The following is a 15,908-nucleotide window of genomic DNA, read 5'->3' as shown; positions in this document are numbered from 1 at the left end:
CAGGCGAATGATTTGAGAGTTTATAATGAGAATTAAGGGCTGATAAGGCGACACCAGTGTGGGTGTTTGGGACAGCCCTGCAGCTGGGACAGGCCCCAGTTCTCCTGCGGAGCTCCAACCACCCTGATATTTGTTGGAGGGACAGCACGGCCCGGCACACACAGTCCAGGAAATTCCTGCAGATTACTGAAGGTAACTTTTTGCTGGAGGAGCCGAGGAGCAAAGGGATATTACTGTCACTTTAAGGACGCGGGCACGCGCCGTCCCCCCCGGCCCCGCCCCGCCCCGCATCACGCGCTCGCCTCGCGCGCGCCCGCGGCCCCGCGCGCCCCCCACCCGCGCGCTCTGATTGGCCGAGCGCCGCACGGCGGACAGTCAACATGGCCCGCGTGCGGCGTGGCGGCCGCGGCGCCGCCGGGACCAATCGGCGGCTCGCTTGCTGAGGGAGGGGCCCGCGCCGCGGCCAATGGGACGCGTTTTTGTTGGCGGCGGCTCTGCCCGAGCGAGGAGGTTGCGAGGAGCCCGGCGGCGCTGCGGCCTCTGCGGCGTGAGGGGCGCGGGCAGGTGAGGGCGGGCGGCACCGGGCTCTGGGCGCTGCGCCCCGGGCACCCGGTGGGGACAGCGGACGGGCCGAACCGGGCACCGCCACCGCGGCGCGGGATGAGGATTCTCTCTGGGCCCGCTCAGGGGCGGAGCGCGGCGGCGGCCGCAACCGCCCGGCGCCGAGGGGCTTGCGCCCGGCCGGCCGCCGTTCCATTTTAAGGCTGGTTCGGGAAGTTGGGGCGCACGGAACGGTTCTAGCGTTGCTCCGTGCCTGGCGGCGGGTAACGCAGGGGTTCCGGCCGCATGTATGGCCGCGCTGGCTGGCTGCACGCCCGCCCTGTCCCCGCCCTCCCGGGGGAGCGGGGGAGGAGGAGCGCTGCTGGCGCCGAGCGCTGCCCCGGTGCTCTCGCCGCCGTGCTCGGGGTGAGTTCAGCCCTTCGCCGCTTGGCTGGGGTGCCGTGCTTTCGCCTGGCCTCGGCCACGGTGTGGTGTTCCCGCAGCGCGGCGGGCGGGTCAGGCAGCTCGGTTTTGCATTTCGGCTTCCTTGCCTCCCGGCTGAGGGCCTGTTAGAAATTTTCTCTGCTGCTGCGATTGTTTACTACACACAATGCCAGACTCTCTGCAGCATCTACTCACGACGCTTTAAAATATATACAGGTAGAGAAGCCAGTGTGGGAAATATGATGGAACCAGAATCACTAGGTCGATTTTTATAAGGTCATCTCTGAACAAAATAGTGTTCTTTTAAGAAAACTTAGGAGGTGAGCCTACGTATTCATGATGTCCGGGGCTTGCGTAACAGGTCAATGAGTTTCTTCCTCAAAATAACTTTTCATGATCCTTTCTTACTATCCATACAGAAAGTATCCCACTGTTTCGTTTGTGACTTCCCACGGGGTTGCATCTCAGTGCCTCTGAAACGGAAGCTGGAACTTTCCTTTCTGATTTGTTGTAGTTACGAAAACCACTTAACAGCTGTGGGCAGTCTTCCTGTGAGTTCAGGAGCCCTTCAGTTTCCTATTTTGTATTTTAGTTGTGTTTAGAAGGTTTTTGCAAGGCAGAGAAAATTTATTCCGTGTACGCTTGTATTTATGAGTACATCTTGCCCGTCTGTAGATTTTTCCTTGGAATTTGTGTCCTTCAGGATATTGTCCTTGTAATGAACTCTTCCTATCCTGATGTGCATTGAGTTTACAGTTTGCTGCAGTTTTAAGTGATTGATGGTGTGTGACTTTTGTGCCAGACAAAGTTGCAGCAGTAGCCTGCCTTGTGGGACAGGGGCTTGATCTGATCTCCACCATCCCCAAAACTTCATCTGCATGAAAACAGGGAATTGTCCAGAAGAAATGAGGCGCTAATTTGGCCTCTTAATGGTGGTGGCAGCAATAATAACAACACCTTCTGCTGTCATTTGCTTGGTCCTGCTTGCTTTTTCATGTCTTCATTGCCTGTGAAGTTGCTTGGAAAGTAGTGAAGACAATGGACATGAAAGCTCAGTGTTTTGGTGCTGTTCTTTTTCAACTGGTGTGCACTTAACTTTATCTCTAAAATTGCTTTTCTCTCCCCCCCCTCCACTGCCCTCACCAGCTTGGATCGAGCAGTTTTGTTGGTGACTCTGTGGCAGTGAAGTCAGTGCAAGGCAGCTGGAATGAAACTGGAAATCACAAGCTTTCTTCTAAGAAAGTTGCGTCTAATTATTCATTTATATACTTCTTTTTACTTTCCAGTTGCTAGAGGCACAACTCTAGGGAGTGAAACAAGGCTGGAAGTATGTATTTGCACCAGGGAATGGTGGCTTTTTTCTTCTCTTTTTGTGTTTTTTTTGTTGCTACTTGGTGAGTGGCTTTTGTCAGAACATGCCCAATTCATGTCTGATCCAGTGGAGATGAATTCAGCTGCTATTAAAACATTAGTCCATGTTTTCCAAACACACATGAGGGATCTTGTCTTCCCTCAGCAGGCTTGAGAAATACTTCCCTGCTGGAAATACAGCACAAAGAGCTGAGGAGAAGAATTTTTATGTAGAGTAGAGTCTGTTCCATTAGCTCGGTTGCTGGGCCTAGGTTGAAAGCCACAAGTCTTTGAGGGTAATTTTTAAGTGATGCGAGTCTGCGTTTTTAGTTGGCTACTGTTGCCTCCTCTAATAGTGACTGGGATCATATAACTTGTTGGCTGAACTCTGATATTAGGTCAATTTGCAGTGTTTTACCTTTTTAATTGTATTTTTTTCCCTGCCTTCTGTTGCCATGGAAGGAAAAACTAATTTATGCTCCTTTATTTCTTCAGCTGTGAGATTGTGAAAATCTGTTTTGCTCTAGCAGGGAACCACCTGCTGGCATTGCCACTTTCTCTTGTTATGTTTAAGGCAAGAGGAAGTGTTTGGAAGTAAATCTGCCTGAGCTGGTGGAACACCTACTGTGCCAAAAGCCCCTTTGTTCTGTTCCTGGGCTTAAACTGTAGGGTGGGCTTATCTGGGAGATGTAAACAACTTCTGTGGAATAATCTGAACTACACTGTTAGTACTGTTGAAAACTAACAAAGCTTTTCAGCTCAGTTTGGAATGGTTGTGAAAGTGTTGCTTTTGCAGCTGAGAGCAGGATTCAGCATTTTCCAGATGGAAGAGTGCATGCAATCTCTGGGCTGCCGCTCAAGTTGGCATTAGCACTTAGGTTCTTCTTTGGTAGCCCTCTGTTGGAAGCTGGGCCTCAGATCAGCCTGTTTGGCCTTCACAGAGTTGCAGAAATCAGACCTGTCAACTCTGATGAATGATTGAAGGTACTTTTTGTTCTGAATTTGACTCACAGACTGCCTGCTTTGGTGAAAGCTTGATAGTGGAAAATACCACCTGTGCTTCTCTGTGGCAGGTGATGATTACTGGAATTTGTGACCAGCTTTTTAAAATGTGGGTAGAAAACCTCAATCTCTGTTACTGAAATACACGAACAGGCTTGGCTATTTCACCTCAGAAAAAAAGAACAGCAGAATAAGTTAGACAATCTGGCTCCCTCTGGTTTCTCAGGAGAGCAAATTTAGATATTGGGGGCTGGGGTAGCACTTGGTTCCAGTCATTGTTAACAAGGAGGTTTTAATGTCTCTCTTTCCTCTTCATTTTCTAACTCCTGATAAATAAGGAGAAAGTCTTTATACAGGAGATTCTGTCTTCCTAGCTTCTGTCAAAACCCCTTCTCTTGGTAAATAATTTTCTTTCTTCAGTGTTCTTTTTATCAAGCAACAGTTCTAGGCACATTGTGCAGCAGCAGAAACAGCTACTCACAAAAATAACCCTGATTAGACAGACAAGTGAAACATATTTTTCTGTTTGGGTGCTAAAAGAAAAAAGTCATTTGGAAGTTATTGTGATTAATTCATTTGAACTTTAGTTGTTTTTTGCTCAAGTATGCAATACAGGCAGAGATTAAAAAAATCATTGTTTACTGTGATGCTGTCAAGGAGTTAGAAAAGAATGCATTTATGTTTTCCTCTTTGGCTCATTTTTGATAGAATGCTGAGCAATTCTAGAAAATTGTGGCACTTCAGACTGAAGACCTATGACTGGGTAGAAATGCATTGGTACCAGGAGTATTTAACAGAAAAGATAAGTTCTAGGAGGTTAAGTCACTTGACAGATTTAAAAAACTGAGCAAGTTTCAGTTTGAGTTGGGTATTGTGGTAGCTATTTAGTTTACAATGAAGCATTATGCATAATGGATGTTTTAGAAAAACCAGCAGTTGTTAATTTGTATTGAGGTTTTAAACAATGACCTGTTCTATTTTCATCTTCTGTTGAGGTAAACAAATTACTGTTCAAGTATTTTTAAACACTGCATTTCAACTTGCAGGTGGATACAGGCACACAGATGGCAGATAACAGGTATGTTGGACTGTTTTCCTGAAATTAAATCAAGGTGGGTAGAGCCAACTGTATATCTGGTGTTCTTCATGAGAGGTTTTTGGTTTTTTTAACCTCTCAAGAGTGGATTACCAGACTTGGATAAGAGTAAAATGGTAATATTTTTCTAAATGCTCTAAAGAACAGAAGAGCCTTAATGTTTCTCTGATCTGTGTAATTCAAGCGTTGCAAGAGGCACCTTTTTTTTTTCTAGTTGGAATATTTTTTCAGCATACAGTATTTCTGTGGAACTGTTGCAAATCCATGTGTGCTGCTGCTCTTCTGAGGCTTGCAGTGCTAGATAAACTGGTCTGTCCATACCTGATAATACCCATTTGCATATGTGATATATCTCTTCTGGTTTTGTGTGTGAGTTAGGGTTAATTTCAGCGATATCCAGTGTGTGTTTTGTGACCTCTAAACTGGCAGGCAGCACAGGGAATCCTGGCTGGCTGTTGACTCATGCTGGGCCTTCTCCTCCAGCACGGGAAGTGAGATGGAAGACATTGCAGCAAGGGAGGTGGGGAGGCCAGAGACATCCCTTTTAGAGTAGGAGTGAATGTTTCTATCAAAACAGCTTGTTAGGGAAGTTGGAAAAAGAGCTTTTATCTCTTGTTCATTTTCCTTTTGTACCTGCATAATTTCTCATGTTTTTCTTCATCACTTACACTGAAAGTGTCTCATATTTTTATTTGTGAGTAATAACATTTTAATGTGCAGAGTGAATGGCCACATGATTCACAGACTGAATCCTACACATGAATGGCCAGCCATTCACTTAATGAGATGAATTTATCTGTCAAAGGTTTTTGTTTTGTTCTGAGGTTGGCTTGTTTGTTTTTTGTTTTGTTTTTTTGGCCTTACATTACCTTGCCTTTGCATCCTTTTCATCTTAGATCTAGTTTCATACCTAAACTTTGGAGTTTTCACCAGCTTAAAGACATAAATATATCTTTAATTGGCATACTTGTCTATAAAACATGTCTGTAGTAGACCAAAGATTCAGAATAACTTGTTCTTAAATGTCAGCATTTGTGTAATGTGATGCTATTTTAATATGTTACCCTTTAAATTCTTTTAGTAAAACAGAAGATACTGCTTCAGATTCTCTGGAGGCTGCTAAAAATGCAAGCAACAAAAAAGGTGAGAAATACATAGTAGTAGGTGATGTTACAGAATTGGAATAAGCCTTTATAGTCAAAACTGAAGATGTGTTCACAGTTGAAAGCAAAGCAGTAAGCTTAAGCTAACTATCCACTTTGTTTTCCATATTTATTGCAGCCAGAGTGAAGGCTGTATTTTTGTATGTGTTGTGACTGTAATGCTTTACTATTGCCTGAAATGACCCACTAGACCCTTGCAAGAAATGACCCTGCAAAGACTGGCTTGTAGCAGCATCTATTCTCTGTCAGCATGATGATCAAAATGAGCAGTGCTGTTTGTTTGGCAGTTCTTTACTGTCATGCTTCTCAGAAAGTGCATCTTTACAACGTGTCTTGGAAATTTTTATTTTCCATTAGCAAGGTCTGCTGATAACTGCTGAGTAGTGTATTTCAAATTATTGCTTCTGTGTGCAGAAAAGCTGCAGTTCCATTGTTTCTCCAAATACTCAAATTTGTAAGTTACAGTGAATATGTTTCATATATATGGTCACTGAATATTCTTTAGGTCTCCCTTATTCCCTTTTTTTTTTTTTTTAAGAAATTCTTTGTGGCTGGCAGTTGGAAATTGCATGAGAACTGGTAGACACCGTTGAATAATTTTTAAAGTCAAGTTGAATTGAGAAAAAACAATAACAACATCCCAAATAAATAAGAAAACCAAAGCAACACAGAAACCCAGGCATATAAAAGCTTCACCATTTTAGTATGTGCTATGCAATTTGTTGGGTTTTTAATGTCTGGGGAAAAGAGCACAGAGAAGGAATGGAAAGATGTGAAAAGCAAGTCTTCACACCATGACACCATGCATGGTTATCAGTAAGGGTTTTTAACACCAAACCAGAAGCATTTTAGGTCTAACCTTCTATAAAAGTAGTCTTCTGGGAAGTGTTGTGATGTGTTGAGGAATCTTACAGATTGTAAAATCATCTTTAGGTAAAAAATAAGTAGTTGTCAGAGTCACAGTGCCATGCTGCTTATTGTACAGTACACAAAACTGGAAGGGTTTTTTCAGGAGTCATACTAACTGGAAAACAATTATATTGGAAGTATAATTCAGTGGCTTTCCTCCTGCAAAATTAAGTGTGGCTTTTAAGGTACAGCTAATACAGATGGAGCATAGAGAAACTTTTGGTTTTGTACTTTCTTACATAAAGGGAAAACAGGAAATTTGCTTACGTTGTCAATGTGCTACTTGTTTGTGAAAGCAACTGATGGATTTGCAAAGAGAAAAGTGCTTTTTCTGTCATTGCCCAACTGATATAAAAATCTGGTCCTGAAGTAATTGTTTGTATTAGTAGTAAAATACTATTTTCACACCTTAAATAACAGTGGTGTTGAGGTATGAAAACAGTGAGTATTTTTGCTGTGACTGCTGTAAGACACAGTATGACAAAAGCACTGTAAGTCAATGCAAATTTGTTTAAAAGGGGTTTTTTGTCTTCATAGAAAAGCTGGCAGACCAAGTGATGCAAAATCCACAGGTCCTGGCAGCTCTTCAGGAACGTCTTGACAATGCACCACTCACTCCTTCAAGTTACATTGAAAAGTAAGTACTGGGCATGATAAAATTCCTGAAAGACTGAAAGCATAGTAGAATATTATTAGTATGCAATTAAGGTAGGAAATTAGAATAAATGATTCACTAAGAAAAATGGTTTGCTTAACCTGTGATTCATAGCGTCTTACTTTTGGAAGGAAGAGTGAAGTTTTACTTTATGCAAACCTGCAAACAAAATTTTGTCCTGTTCAATATTTACTGTGGCCATTTATTGTTTTGGATAGAAATAACTCCCCTCCTTTATTTCCTTCTGTGACCCTTACTCTGACATGGTATGTGCTACATTGGCTGATGATTTCTGTAAGATTGCTGTCTTAGATGTATTGGAAAGTTCAGGACCTGTATATCCCTAATTTGAAGCTTAGTTTTGTATTGACTGTAAAGCAGATGTGAATGCTACCTTTAGTAAGTATTTACCCTTTTATTTCTTGACTGAGAATAGCTGTTGTAGACCTCTCTTTAGAGAGCACACATGTTCTGTAAAGAGATCTTTTTACATGACTGTATCTAAATGTTTAATAATTTAAAGTGCAGATGGGCAATGTGTGCTTTGAGTATGACCCTATGAATCAAAGCTTTCTCCTGTAGAATGCATAGCTTTTACTTTTCATAGATGGATCAAAACAAATCTAGTCTCAAAGTTTAGGTGTAAACAAAGGTATTAATTTCAGATCTGTGAACTACACGGGGAGGGTGGTGGCCCCAGGGAATGGAACAGAAGATAACACCTTTGAGAACAACTTGGGTAGGAGAGGATTCTTTCAATTTTTGAAATAGGTTTTGGGGAAGCATGTATGTTTGACATAAGCCATTTATTTAAAAATTGTACGTAGTTATAAGCAACCTGTTTCTCAGTAATATGTGAAATAATGCTGAGGCAACTAACTTTTAACTTTAAATAATTTTGGTTTTTAGTTTTCCAAAAGCAGTGATAAGAAGAATTGATGCCTTGAAAAAGCTCCAGGTGAAATGTGCCCATATAGAAGCTAAATTCTATGAAGAGGTACATGACTTAGAGAGAAAATATGCAGCACTCTATCAACCTCTTTTTGATAAGGTGGGTAAATAATGTATATAATTTTTATTTCTTTGTTCCTGTCAGTTCTGGTTGCATATATGTAATTTCCCATCTTCAAATACATTTTTGGTTTTTTTAACACAGAGAAGAGAGTTCATTACTGGGGAAGCTGAACCCACAGATGCAGAGTCAGAATGGCACAGTGAAAATGAGGATGAGGAAAAACTGGCTGTGAGTATAACCCGGGTCATCTACTGTGGATATATCAGATTATCAGAGTTAAATTACTGTTCTTGCCATTGAAAGAACTTCTGTGTCAGTGATGTGTTCCTGTGATAAATACACTGCTATGTCCAGTGAAACCTTCTACACCATTAATTTAGCCTTTCTTCAAATTTGTGACTTGTGGGAATTGAGGAGTTGCCTTTGTTGGCACTGTTCGTAACCTGTTAACAGCACCTTCCTGCTAATGGGTTCCATTCCAGTGCTACATGAAACCCTAAGATAATAAAGGACTGGTTGGTTCTCTTCCTGTCCCCATTATTTTAGGGGACATCATTAGCTTTGATTTTCATAAATACAGGTGAGACACTTGTCACACAGTCATAAAGCAGAACCAAGCTAACAAAATGTCTGCTTGGCTGGTGGATTCTTACTTGTCTATTGAATAGGAGCTGTCTAGATCTAGGAGGTATAGTATAGTCTGTGGGCTGCCTGTTACTTTTTGAGCATCATTTCTGGAAATGTGTGCTCAGGCTTTGTCTCGGCAAAGTGACCTACTTAGAAAATTCTTTTTGCCATTCTGTCAGGGTTTTTTTGCATTTCTTAGCCTGATTTCTACTAGTTTTTTTTTTTAATGCTGTTCTGTATTCAAAGTGAATTGTTTTCTTTGTTTTAATGATCTCCTGAGATTTAGCATGGCACAGTGCTCTGTGTGCATGAGCAAAAAAAAAACGTTCCTTAGGCTCTGTGTACATACAGCATTGACTGGCCATGTTCCACACAATAAAATCAGAAACGTGTCTAGATGGGAAATAAATTGTAGCTTCATATTCTTGGTTCATCATAACCCTAGCAACTGCCAAAAGCAGCTTAAATATCTGCTGCTATCTAGTGGTGTAAAAGGAAAGGTGCAGCTAATCAAGACTGAATTTCCAGGGTTATTTAGGATTGAGAAATTACTTCCTCATTCTTCTCTTTTATAACATTTGATATTAGTTATGTGGAGAGCATCTTGTTTCCTAAAACAGCAACAATTAGATGCAGCATAATAATGAAAAATACCTGTAAAAAACAACTTTACAAGTATTCTGCAAAATGGGGAAGCTAAAGCAGCATTTCAGGGGGCAAAGTTAAATTTTAAATTGTTAGATGAAATGCTGTAGGGGGCTTATGGAACTGCAGAAAGGAAATTAATAGAAAAATAGAAATGCATTTATATTTCTCTTTATGGAAAGCGTTTTAATTATTTTTATTTGTCAAATCGGTGAAACAGACACTTGGTCTATTTAGTCTTCATATAGAGTTTCAAATGAATTGAAAATAAATCTGAATTGTGTATATGTCAGTTGTGTAAATAAACCTTATATCTCAACTTCATCTGCAGAGGAAAAAAAAGTAGATTTCCAGTGTTCCTTAAACACATCTTCAGAGATGGCATTTGTTTTGTACTTCTGTCTGTTTATTAGATATACTTAGCCTTGGCTGTTTCTGTGTTTCTTTCCCAGGGAGAACTGAAAAATGCAGTGGTAATAGATGAAAAAGCAGAAGAGACAAATGTCAAAGGAATTCCAGACTTCTGGTTTACTATCTTTAGGAATGTAGATATGCTAAGTGAATTAGTACAAGTAAGTTTCTACTCTGAAATGAGCAACTCCTGTTGTGTTAAATAAATAACTACTTTTCACATTAATAGTCAATCCTTGTGGAGTATAAGTCAATCCTTTGGTGTGAGACACCAAATCTTTTGAGTCTTTGGAATCCCTGATGATGCTTGAAATGATGGACAAGCATTTTAGTTTAATCCATTAAAGGATTATTTTTGCAAGATTATAAGAATACCTGTGGATTGGCAGAATTCATGTTAAATAGCTTAGGTAGTTGTGCCTGCACTTGTATTAATTGCTTTTAATGCTGTTAAAGAAGAATTCCCTGGTATGTGTCTTCTGTGAATATCCCTGGTAATAAATACCCTGAATGAGGTTACTGTATCTTCAGTAATACATCCTAGCAGCTCTGTTTACTGAAGATGAGCCCTAAAATGACTGAGAATTTGCAACTATGATTAAGAAATTTAGATCCAGATCTTTACTTTAGCTGAAATTGTTGGCTTAGTAACAAGGTTTGGTTCTTAAGGAGAGACTGTTTTTCCAAATACTGCCTGCTGAATTGGATTTTACTTTTTTTCTCTGCTTAGGAATATGATGAACCTATCTTGAAACATCTGCAGGATATTAAAGTTAAGTTTTCTGAACCAGGACAGCCTATGGTGAGTTTTCTCTGCTTCTTTCTCATGAAGATTGTGATAATGAAGTGAGCAGCATTCCAAAATATTCATTCAGCTCTCTTTGGCTGTAGCATGTGTGGGGAAGTTTTCTTTCTAAGCTATTATTGTCTTACTTTGCCTATGAAAGATTTATCTTCAGCTTTCCCAACTTTTTGCTCTTTCCATGCTAAGCCTGGACAGCTCTGACATTACTGTAGTATCTAGATTAAAATTCTGGATGAATTCTGTCTAGTTTTTGCTTTCTTTTTTATCTCTCAAATTCAAGTGCATCTGTTCTTAGTAATACAATTACATTGCTGCTTTTGATTTGAAAATGAGTTGTGGGGAAAATTCTGGATTATCAAACATTTTATCAAAAGAGATATGACTTGTTAATAGTAATCAAAAGATTATAGATACTATGCCTGTTGAAAAGAATAGAAAATACATTAATAATATAAAAGGGTATCTCATGAGTATTTTTAAAGTACTACTTCCTCTTCTTATTTTTGGAATTTTTTTTCTGTTTAAGTTTGATGTACAAAAACAGATACTGTGTTTGTTGAAAATAAGTTCTGCTGCTTATTTAATTTATAAAGACTATACTTATTCCTTGAAGTCCATTTGAAGGGGAGACAGGGAGAAGGATGGAATTTGAGCCTACACATACTTTGTTTAGATTTTGTCATTCTGGCTTTATGTTTTGTATTTTATGGAGTAATGGTCTTTTGATAATGACTGAAATAAATGCAAGACAATCAGCATTGAAGATTCACATAAGAAAGATGGGAGGACTTTCTCAGAAGAGCTTTTAATGGTTGATAGCAAGTTGGGTTTGAGTTTTGTTTTTTATTCCTTATTGTCTTTATTCTACTTGTACTGAAACACTCAAGCTGATACTATGCAAGAAAGTAGTATGGCAGAGAAAAACTGAGAATTAAGTTGCTAAAATTGATGAGGCTTAGAGAGAGGATATGAGTTTTATGAAGAAATGTTGATTTGAATGGTCTAAGCACAAAGTAAAGTGCTCTAAGTTGGCTTTAGCTTGAAGCATATCTATTCAGTGGCATTTGGATGAGATGGGAATAGGGGTTTTTTTTTGCCTCCATAATTTTTATGTTCTCATTCAGCTTTGTTTTATAATTTAAACACTAGATTTGCCTGGTCTTGCACTGTTCGTAACCTTTTGACAGCATTTTTCTGTAAATAGGTTCCATTCCAGTGCTACATTAAATCCAATAATGGAAGGCTGACAAACTCCATGTCCCTTCTGTATTTGGAGACAAAGGATGTGCTCCTAACTGCTTGAGTGAAACCTGTTCTGCAGCTGTGTGTGACTGTCTTATCTGCAATTCTTTGTTGAAAATTGGTGCAGCAGTGGTAGCTTTGTACTGTATGAGCTTCACACAATTAGTGTGTCATAGATACACTGCTTCTGTTGGGGATTAGGTTTTGCTGTTGAAAGAATACATGATGATTAGGATTTACTGTTGACTCTAAACAATTAATCATAGTTATGGCACTCCAAAAGTGGATTTACCTGACTGCATTTAAAGTGCTTCAAAGTCCTGTCTGTTATGGCCTGCACATAGAAACTTCTATCTGCGTGAAGCATAAGTGATCCATTACTATTTGCTTTTACTTATTTATAACCATATGGATAAATAAGTATTATTTGTATGTACATGTATTTTATAATTATAATTTCTATTTACATACTTATTTGGGTATCAGGATCCTTAGCTAGCATATTCAGATCTGGATGATGCATCTAGGTATAGCTTAAGTATAATAAAAAGGCAGTTTTCTTCCCTTTTTTTTTTTTTTTTTTTTTTTAACTTCATGAGAACATATTTGATAAAAAAACCCTCCAGAGATACCCAGATAAAGAGTGTTGGAAAGGCTATTACAACACTTCAAATATTATATGGAGCTTGAAGCTTCTTGTCTCCTAATTAGCAGGTATACAATGAAATGCTGTGTGCAGATATTTTTGTCTTGGGATCCTGCATGCTAAGTAGTGCCACTGGTTGGTTATTTATAGCCCCAGTGATGGTTTATGGGATTATTTGGGTATGAGTGTTCGTCACTGTTTGTGGATAAGCTAAGTTTGTAACTCTTCCCTTGAGCATGTTTGCCAGAGAGAGATTAGCCTTAGCTGGAGACAGCCTCCAAACCATGCAGCTGTCCCGAGTTGCTTTAAAGGGAAGTAAGGCTGACCTAGGCAATGTGAAGTCAACACAGATATTCCAGTGTACTGCTGAGTCCCAGTGGCTTCCTGTCCTTAAACAGGGGGCATGGGGGTTGGGAAGGCTGCTGTTGCCTTTGGTCTCCATCACTCCTCGACTGCTCTCTTAGCAGGTATGAGTCATGTGAGGAGATTCATGGGGTCTTAGGAAGATTAGGGGCCTTTGGGTGATGAGTGAGGGATAAATATCTGTGAAGAACAGGCTGTTGTCCTGAGTTATTTATGTTGTCTGCACCTGAAAAGCTTTGAAAAAGAGGGTGGTAAGGCAGACTTGGTGATAACATTCAGTTTTCTGGCCCGAGTCTAAAGAATTCCTGGGGGAAATTTATTCAGGGTTAGTCTTTTGACACTTATGTAGTCTGTTTTGTATGCAGATTAGGGCTAATTCATAAGGCATATTACTGGGAAAGTAAATAAAATATTTAGGCAACTGTTACACATGCTGTGGCTGGGCAGTGGTATTGGAAGCTTTGGCTTTCAGTCCTTCTGTTGTGCTGAACTGACCCGCAGACTTTCTCTCCCTTCAAGCCACTAAATCAATGTTGCCAAAAACCTTTTTCCTTTATTGTTTCCCCAGTTCCAAGACAGCTTGATTTCTAGTGTATTTTTAAAAGTTCATGGTTGATCCTGAATGCAAAGTGTATATATATATTGTAGCATTGTGCAAGCAGTTACAGATCCGAAAATTGATGCATCATGGATGCTGTGGTTTTCTGTAACTAGAGCTTTTTGTTCTCCATGTAAGAAACTGAATCTCTGCAAACAATTTTTGGGTGCCAGAGGAGGTTCAAACATAACCAGAAACACCCACTTCAGACTGCAAAGCTGCTGAAACATGCTGGTTGTAGGATTCAGTTTATGAAGTCAGTGTTTTCTTTTGCAGGATTTTCTATTATCAAATGGAAAAAACTACTCTGGTTCCTGGGGGAGCGTGCTATTTAAATATACTCCTACAATCTAAATTGTGCTTTAATTGGAAATAAAGTCTGATTCTCTTAAGATCATGATATTGATCAGACTTGGGGGAGCAATAGAACCACATTGGTGGTGATCTAATGTTAAAATTGCTTCAGAATAACAACTTCATCCCTAGTGCAAGAATGATGAGAGGTTTCCATAGGAAATTAAGACCTTTCTAAAAGTACTTATTTCTAAGGTTGCTTTTAAAACAGCAGTTCTGTATGTGAAGGTGAATGAAATGTACTAATTACCTTTTTATAATTTGAGTCTAAGCCAAGGTTGTTGTAGCTTCTTGTAGCATTTGAAATTTTTGACATTCATAATATCCTGTTTCTGCTGTAGTTTGAAATGTTTGCCATCAAATTACAATTGTTCTTTTGTATTTTCAGAGTTTGATTAATGATAATTATGCTGATGCACTATTTCATAGATGAAAGTTAGTGGTAACATAAAATTTCTTCCAGTCTTTCTCATTAGAGTTCCACTTTGGGCCCAATGACTACTTTTCTAATTCAGTCCTGACAAAAACATACAAGATGAAGTCGGAGCCAGACAAGACAGATCCCTTTTCATTTGAAGGACCTGAAATAGTTGATTGTGAGGGGTAAGGAAAACTGAAATTCAAAAAACTTCTGAAGTGAAAATGTTTTGGTTTGAGTTTTTTTTAGGTTTGTGGGGTTTTTTTTGGTTTTTTTGCTTACTGTGATAATGATTAAAGATAAAATTGTTACTGACTTCAAAAATGATGATGATGGTGATGTTAGTCTCAGCATGCAGAAGTAACAGATTCATAGATGGAGATAAATTTTAAAATTGTGTGCATTTTAAATTGAACACCTTTTGAATATAATAGTTCTTGAATGGAGGTAACAGACCTCTTACTTCCAGATAACTGAGCAAATTATTTTGAGTTGTGACTTTTCACAGACTACTCCCCTCCTCAGTCTGATGAGTAGCCTTGGACTCTCTTGGATTCTTGTCATCTCCTCAGCAATTTTTATTCCAGCAGGAATTGGTTTATTATTATCAGGCAGGAATAGGTCACATTTATCATGTGTTCTTTCAGCCTGTTTTGAGGCTGGAGCATAAAGGCCATGCAGTTTGATCCTGGCAGCTGTGGCTAATGTAGCAATTTAATAAAATTTTATTGTTTTTGCAAAACATGTTCAGAAACAGCTGTGGATGGAAAATTCTCATGTCTGTTCTGGAAGTCTGAGTTGAATACAACATTAGAGTTTTTTGGGGGTAAAAGAATCATTCCATCTAACCTAACCTTTTCTCTTGACATCCATGATCTCTGCTCTATAACCAAATTCCAGTGGCACACTGGAGCAGAGCTGACACAAATGAAAAGTGGCTTTTGTACCCTATTTTTCTTTGCATCTAGGTATTCTTTTCTGTTGGTGATTATTTGGTATTTAGTTTTTTTTCTCTACCCCTTCAAGGGCATTTTTAGGTGGTTTGGTTTTTCGAGTTTTCTAAGTGACACTTAAGAGATGCCAAATACCTGGTTTTCTGAAGGCATGTTGACAACCTCAAAACCTCTTGACTTTCAGTGCTGCATTTCAGTGCTTCTGTTGGCTTTTGAATCCAGCATTCACTGCAGTGAGGCAAAATGCCTTCTTGGATGTTCAGTGGAAGTTGTGCCTAAGTAACAGAGTATTCCATTTTGAAGAAAACTTCAGTTCGTTACAGCAAATTATTTTCTGTTTAAGTATTACAAAGGAATGCTTTCCTGGATTGCTGCTTTGTCAAAATTTGGATTTCAGTTGATTTTTCCAGGGAAAGGTGTTAGATGTGGTACAAGTAGAGCAGAAAAACATGTGTGTGCTTGTCATACTATAAAACTGGTGACTTTGGCCATCTGTCTATAGGACAAGGTATTTTGGGGGCATTTAAGGGTTACTGTGACACCATTATTTCCATTATAGGAGAAATAGCTGTGTTTGCCCCTGTGGAGCTTTGGAAAAACTTGTTTGAATGGAGAGAGACTTTTCATTGAGTGTCAGTTTGTACAGCAGCAGAATGGAACAGAAAATTAGGC

At 39.5% G+C, this 15,908-nt stretch overlaps 1 protein-coding gene across 7 annotated transcripts in view; it reads left to right on the top strand.

The window, feature by feature from the left end:
* Positions 1–353: 353 nt before the first annotated feature.
* The window catches only part of NAP1L4 (nucleosome assembly protein 1 like 4), a 29,240-nt gene continuing 13,685 nt past the window's right edge, over positions 354–15,908 (top strand). The window contains exons 1-9 of one of the 7 annotated variants that reach the window (XM_079308454.1): positions 354–564; positions 4,383–4,414; positions 5,514–5,575; positions 7,042–7,141; positions 8,069–8,210; positions 8,316–8,402; positions 9,899–10,018; positions 10,588–10,659; positions 14,329–14,468. In XM_079308454.1, the coding sequence (XP_079164580.1) occupies positions 4,401–4,414; positions 5,514–5,575; positions 7,042–7,141; positions 8,069–8,210; positions 8,316–8,402; positions 9,899–10,018; positions 10,588–10,659; positions 14,329–14,468 (737 nt within the window). In that variant the 5' untranslated portion in view covers positions 354–564; positions 4,383–4,400. Of the gene's footprint in view, positions 565–952; positions 967–4,382; positions 4,415–5,513; positions 5,576–7,039; positions 7,142–8,068; positions 8,211–8,315; positions 8,403–9,898; positions 10,019–10,587; positions 10,660–14,328; positions 14,469–15,908 lie in introns of those variants that run through there. The other 6 variants (XM_079308456.1, XR_013774585.1, XR_013774586.1 and 3 more) reach the window with 6 other exon arrangements.

The sequence above is a fragment of the Erithacus rubecula genome (genome assembly GCF_903797595.1).
Source record: "Erithacus rubecula genome assembly, chromosome: 6".
NCBI classification, from domain to species: Eukaryota; Metazoa; Chordata; class Aves; order Passeriformes; family Muscicapidae; genus Erithacus; species Erithacus rubecula.
This window is presented reverse-complemented; position numbering and strand designations above follow the sequence as displayed.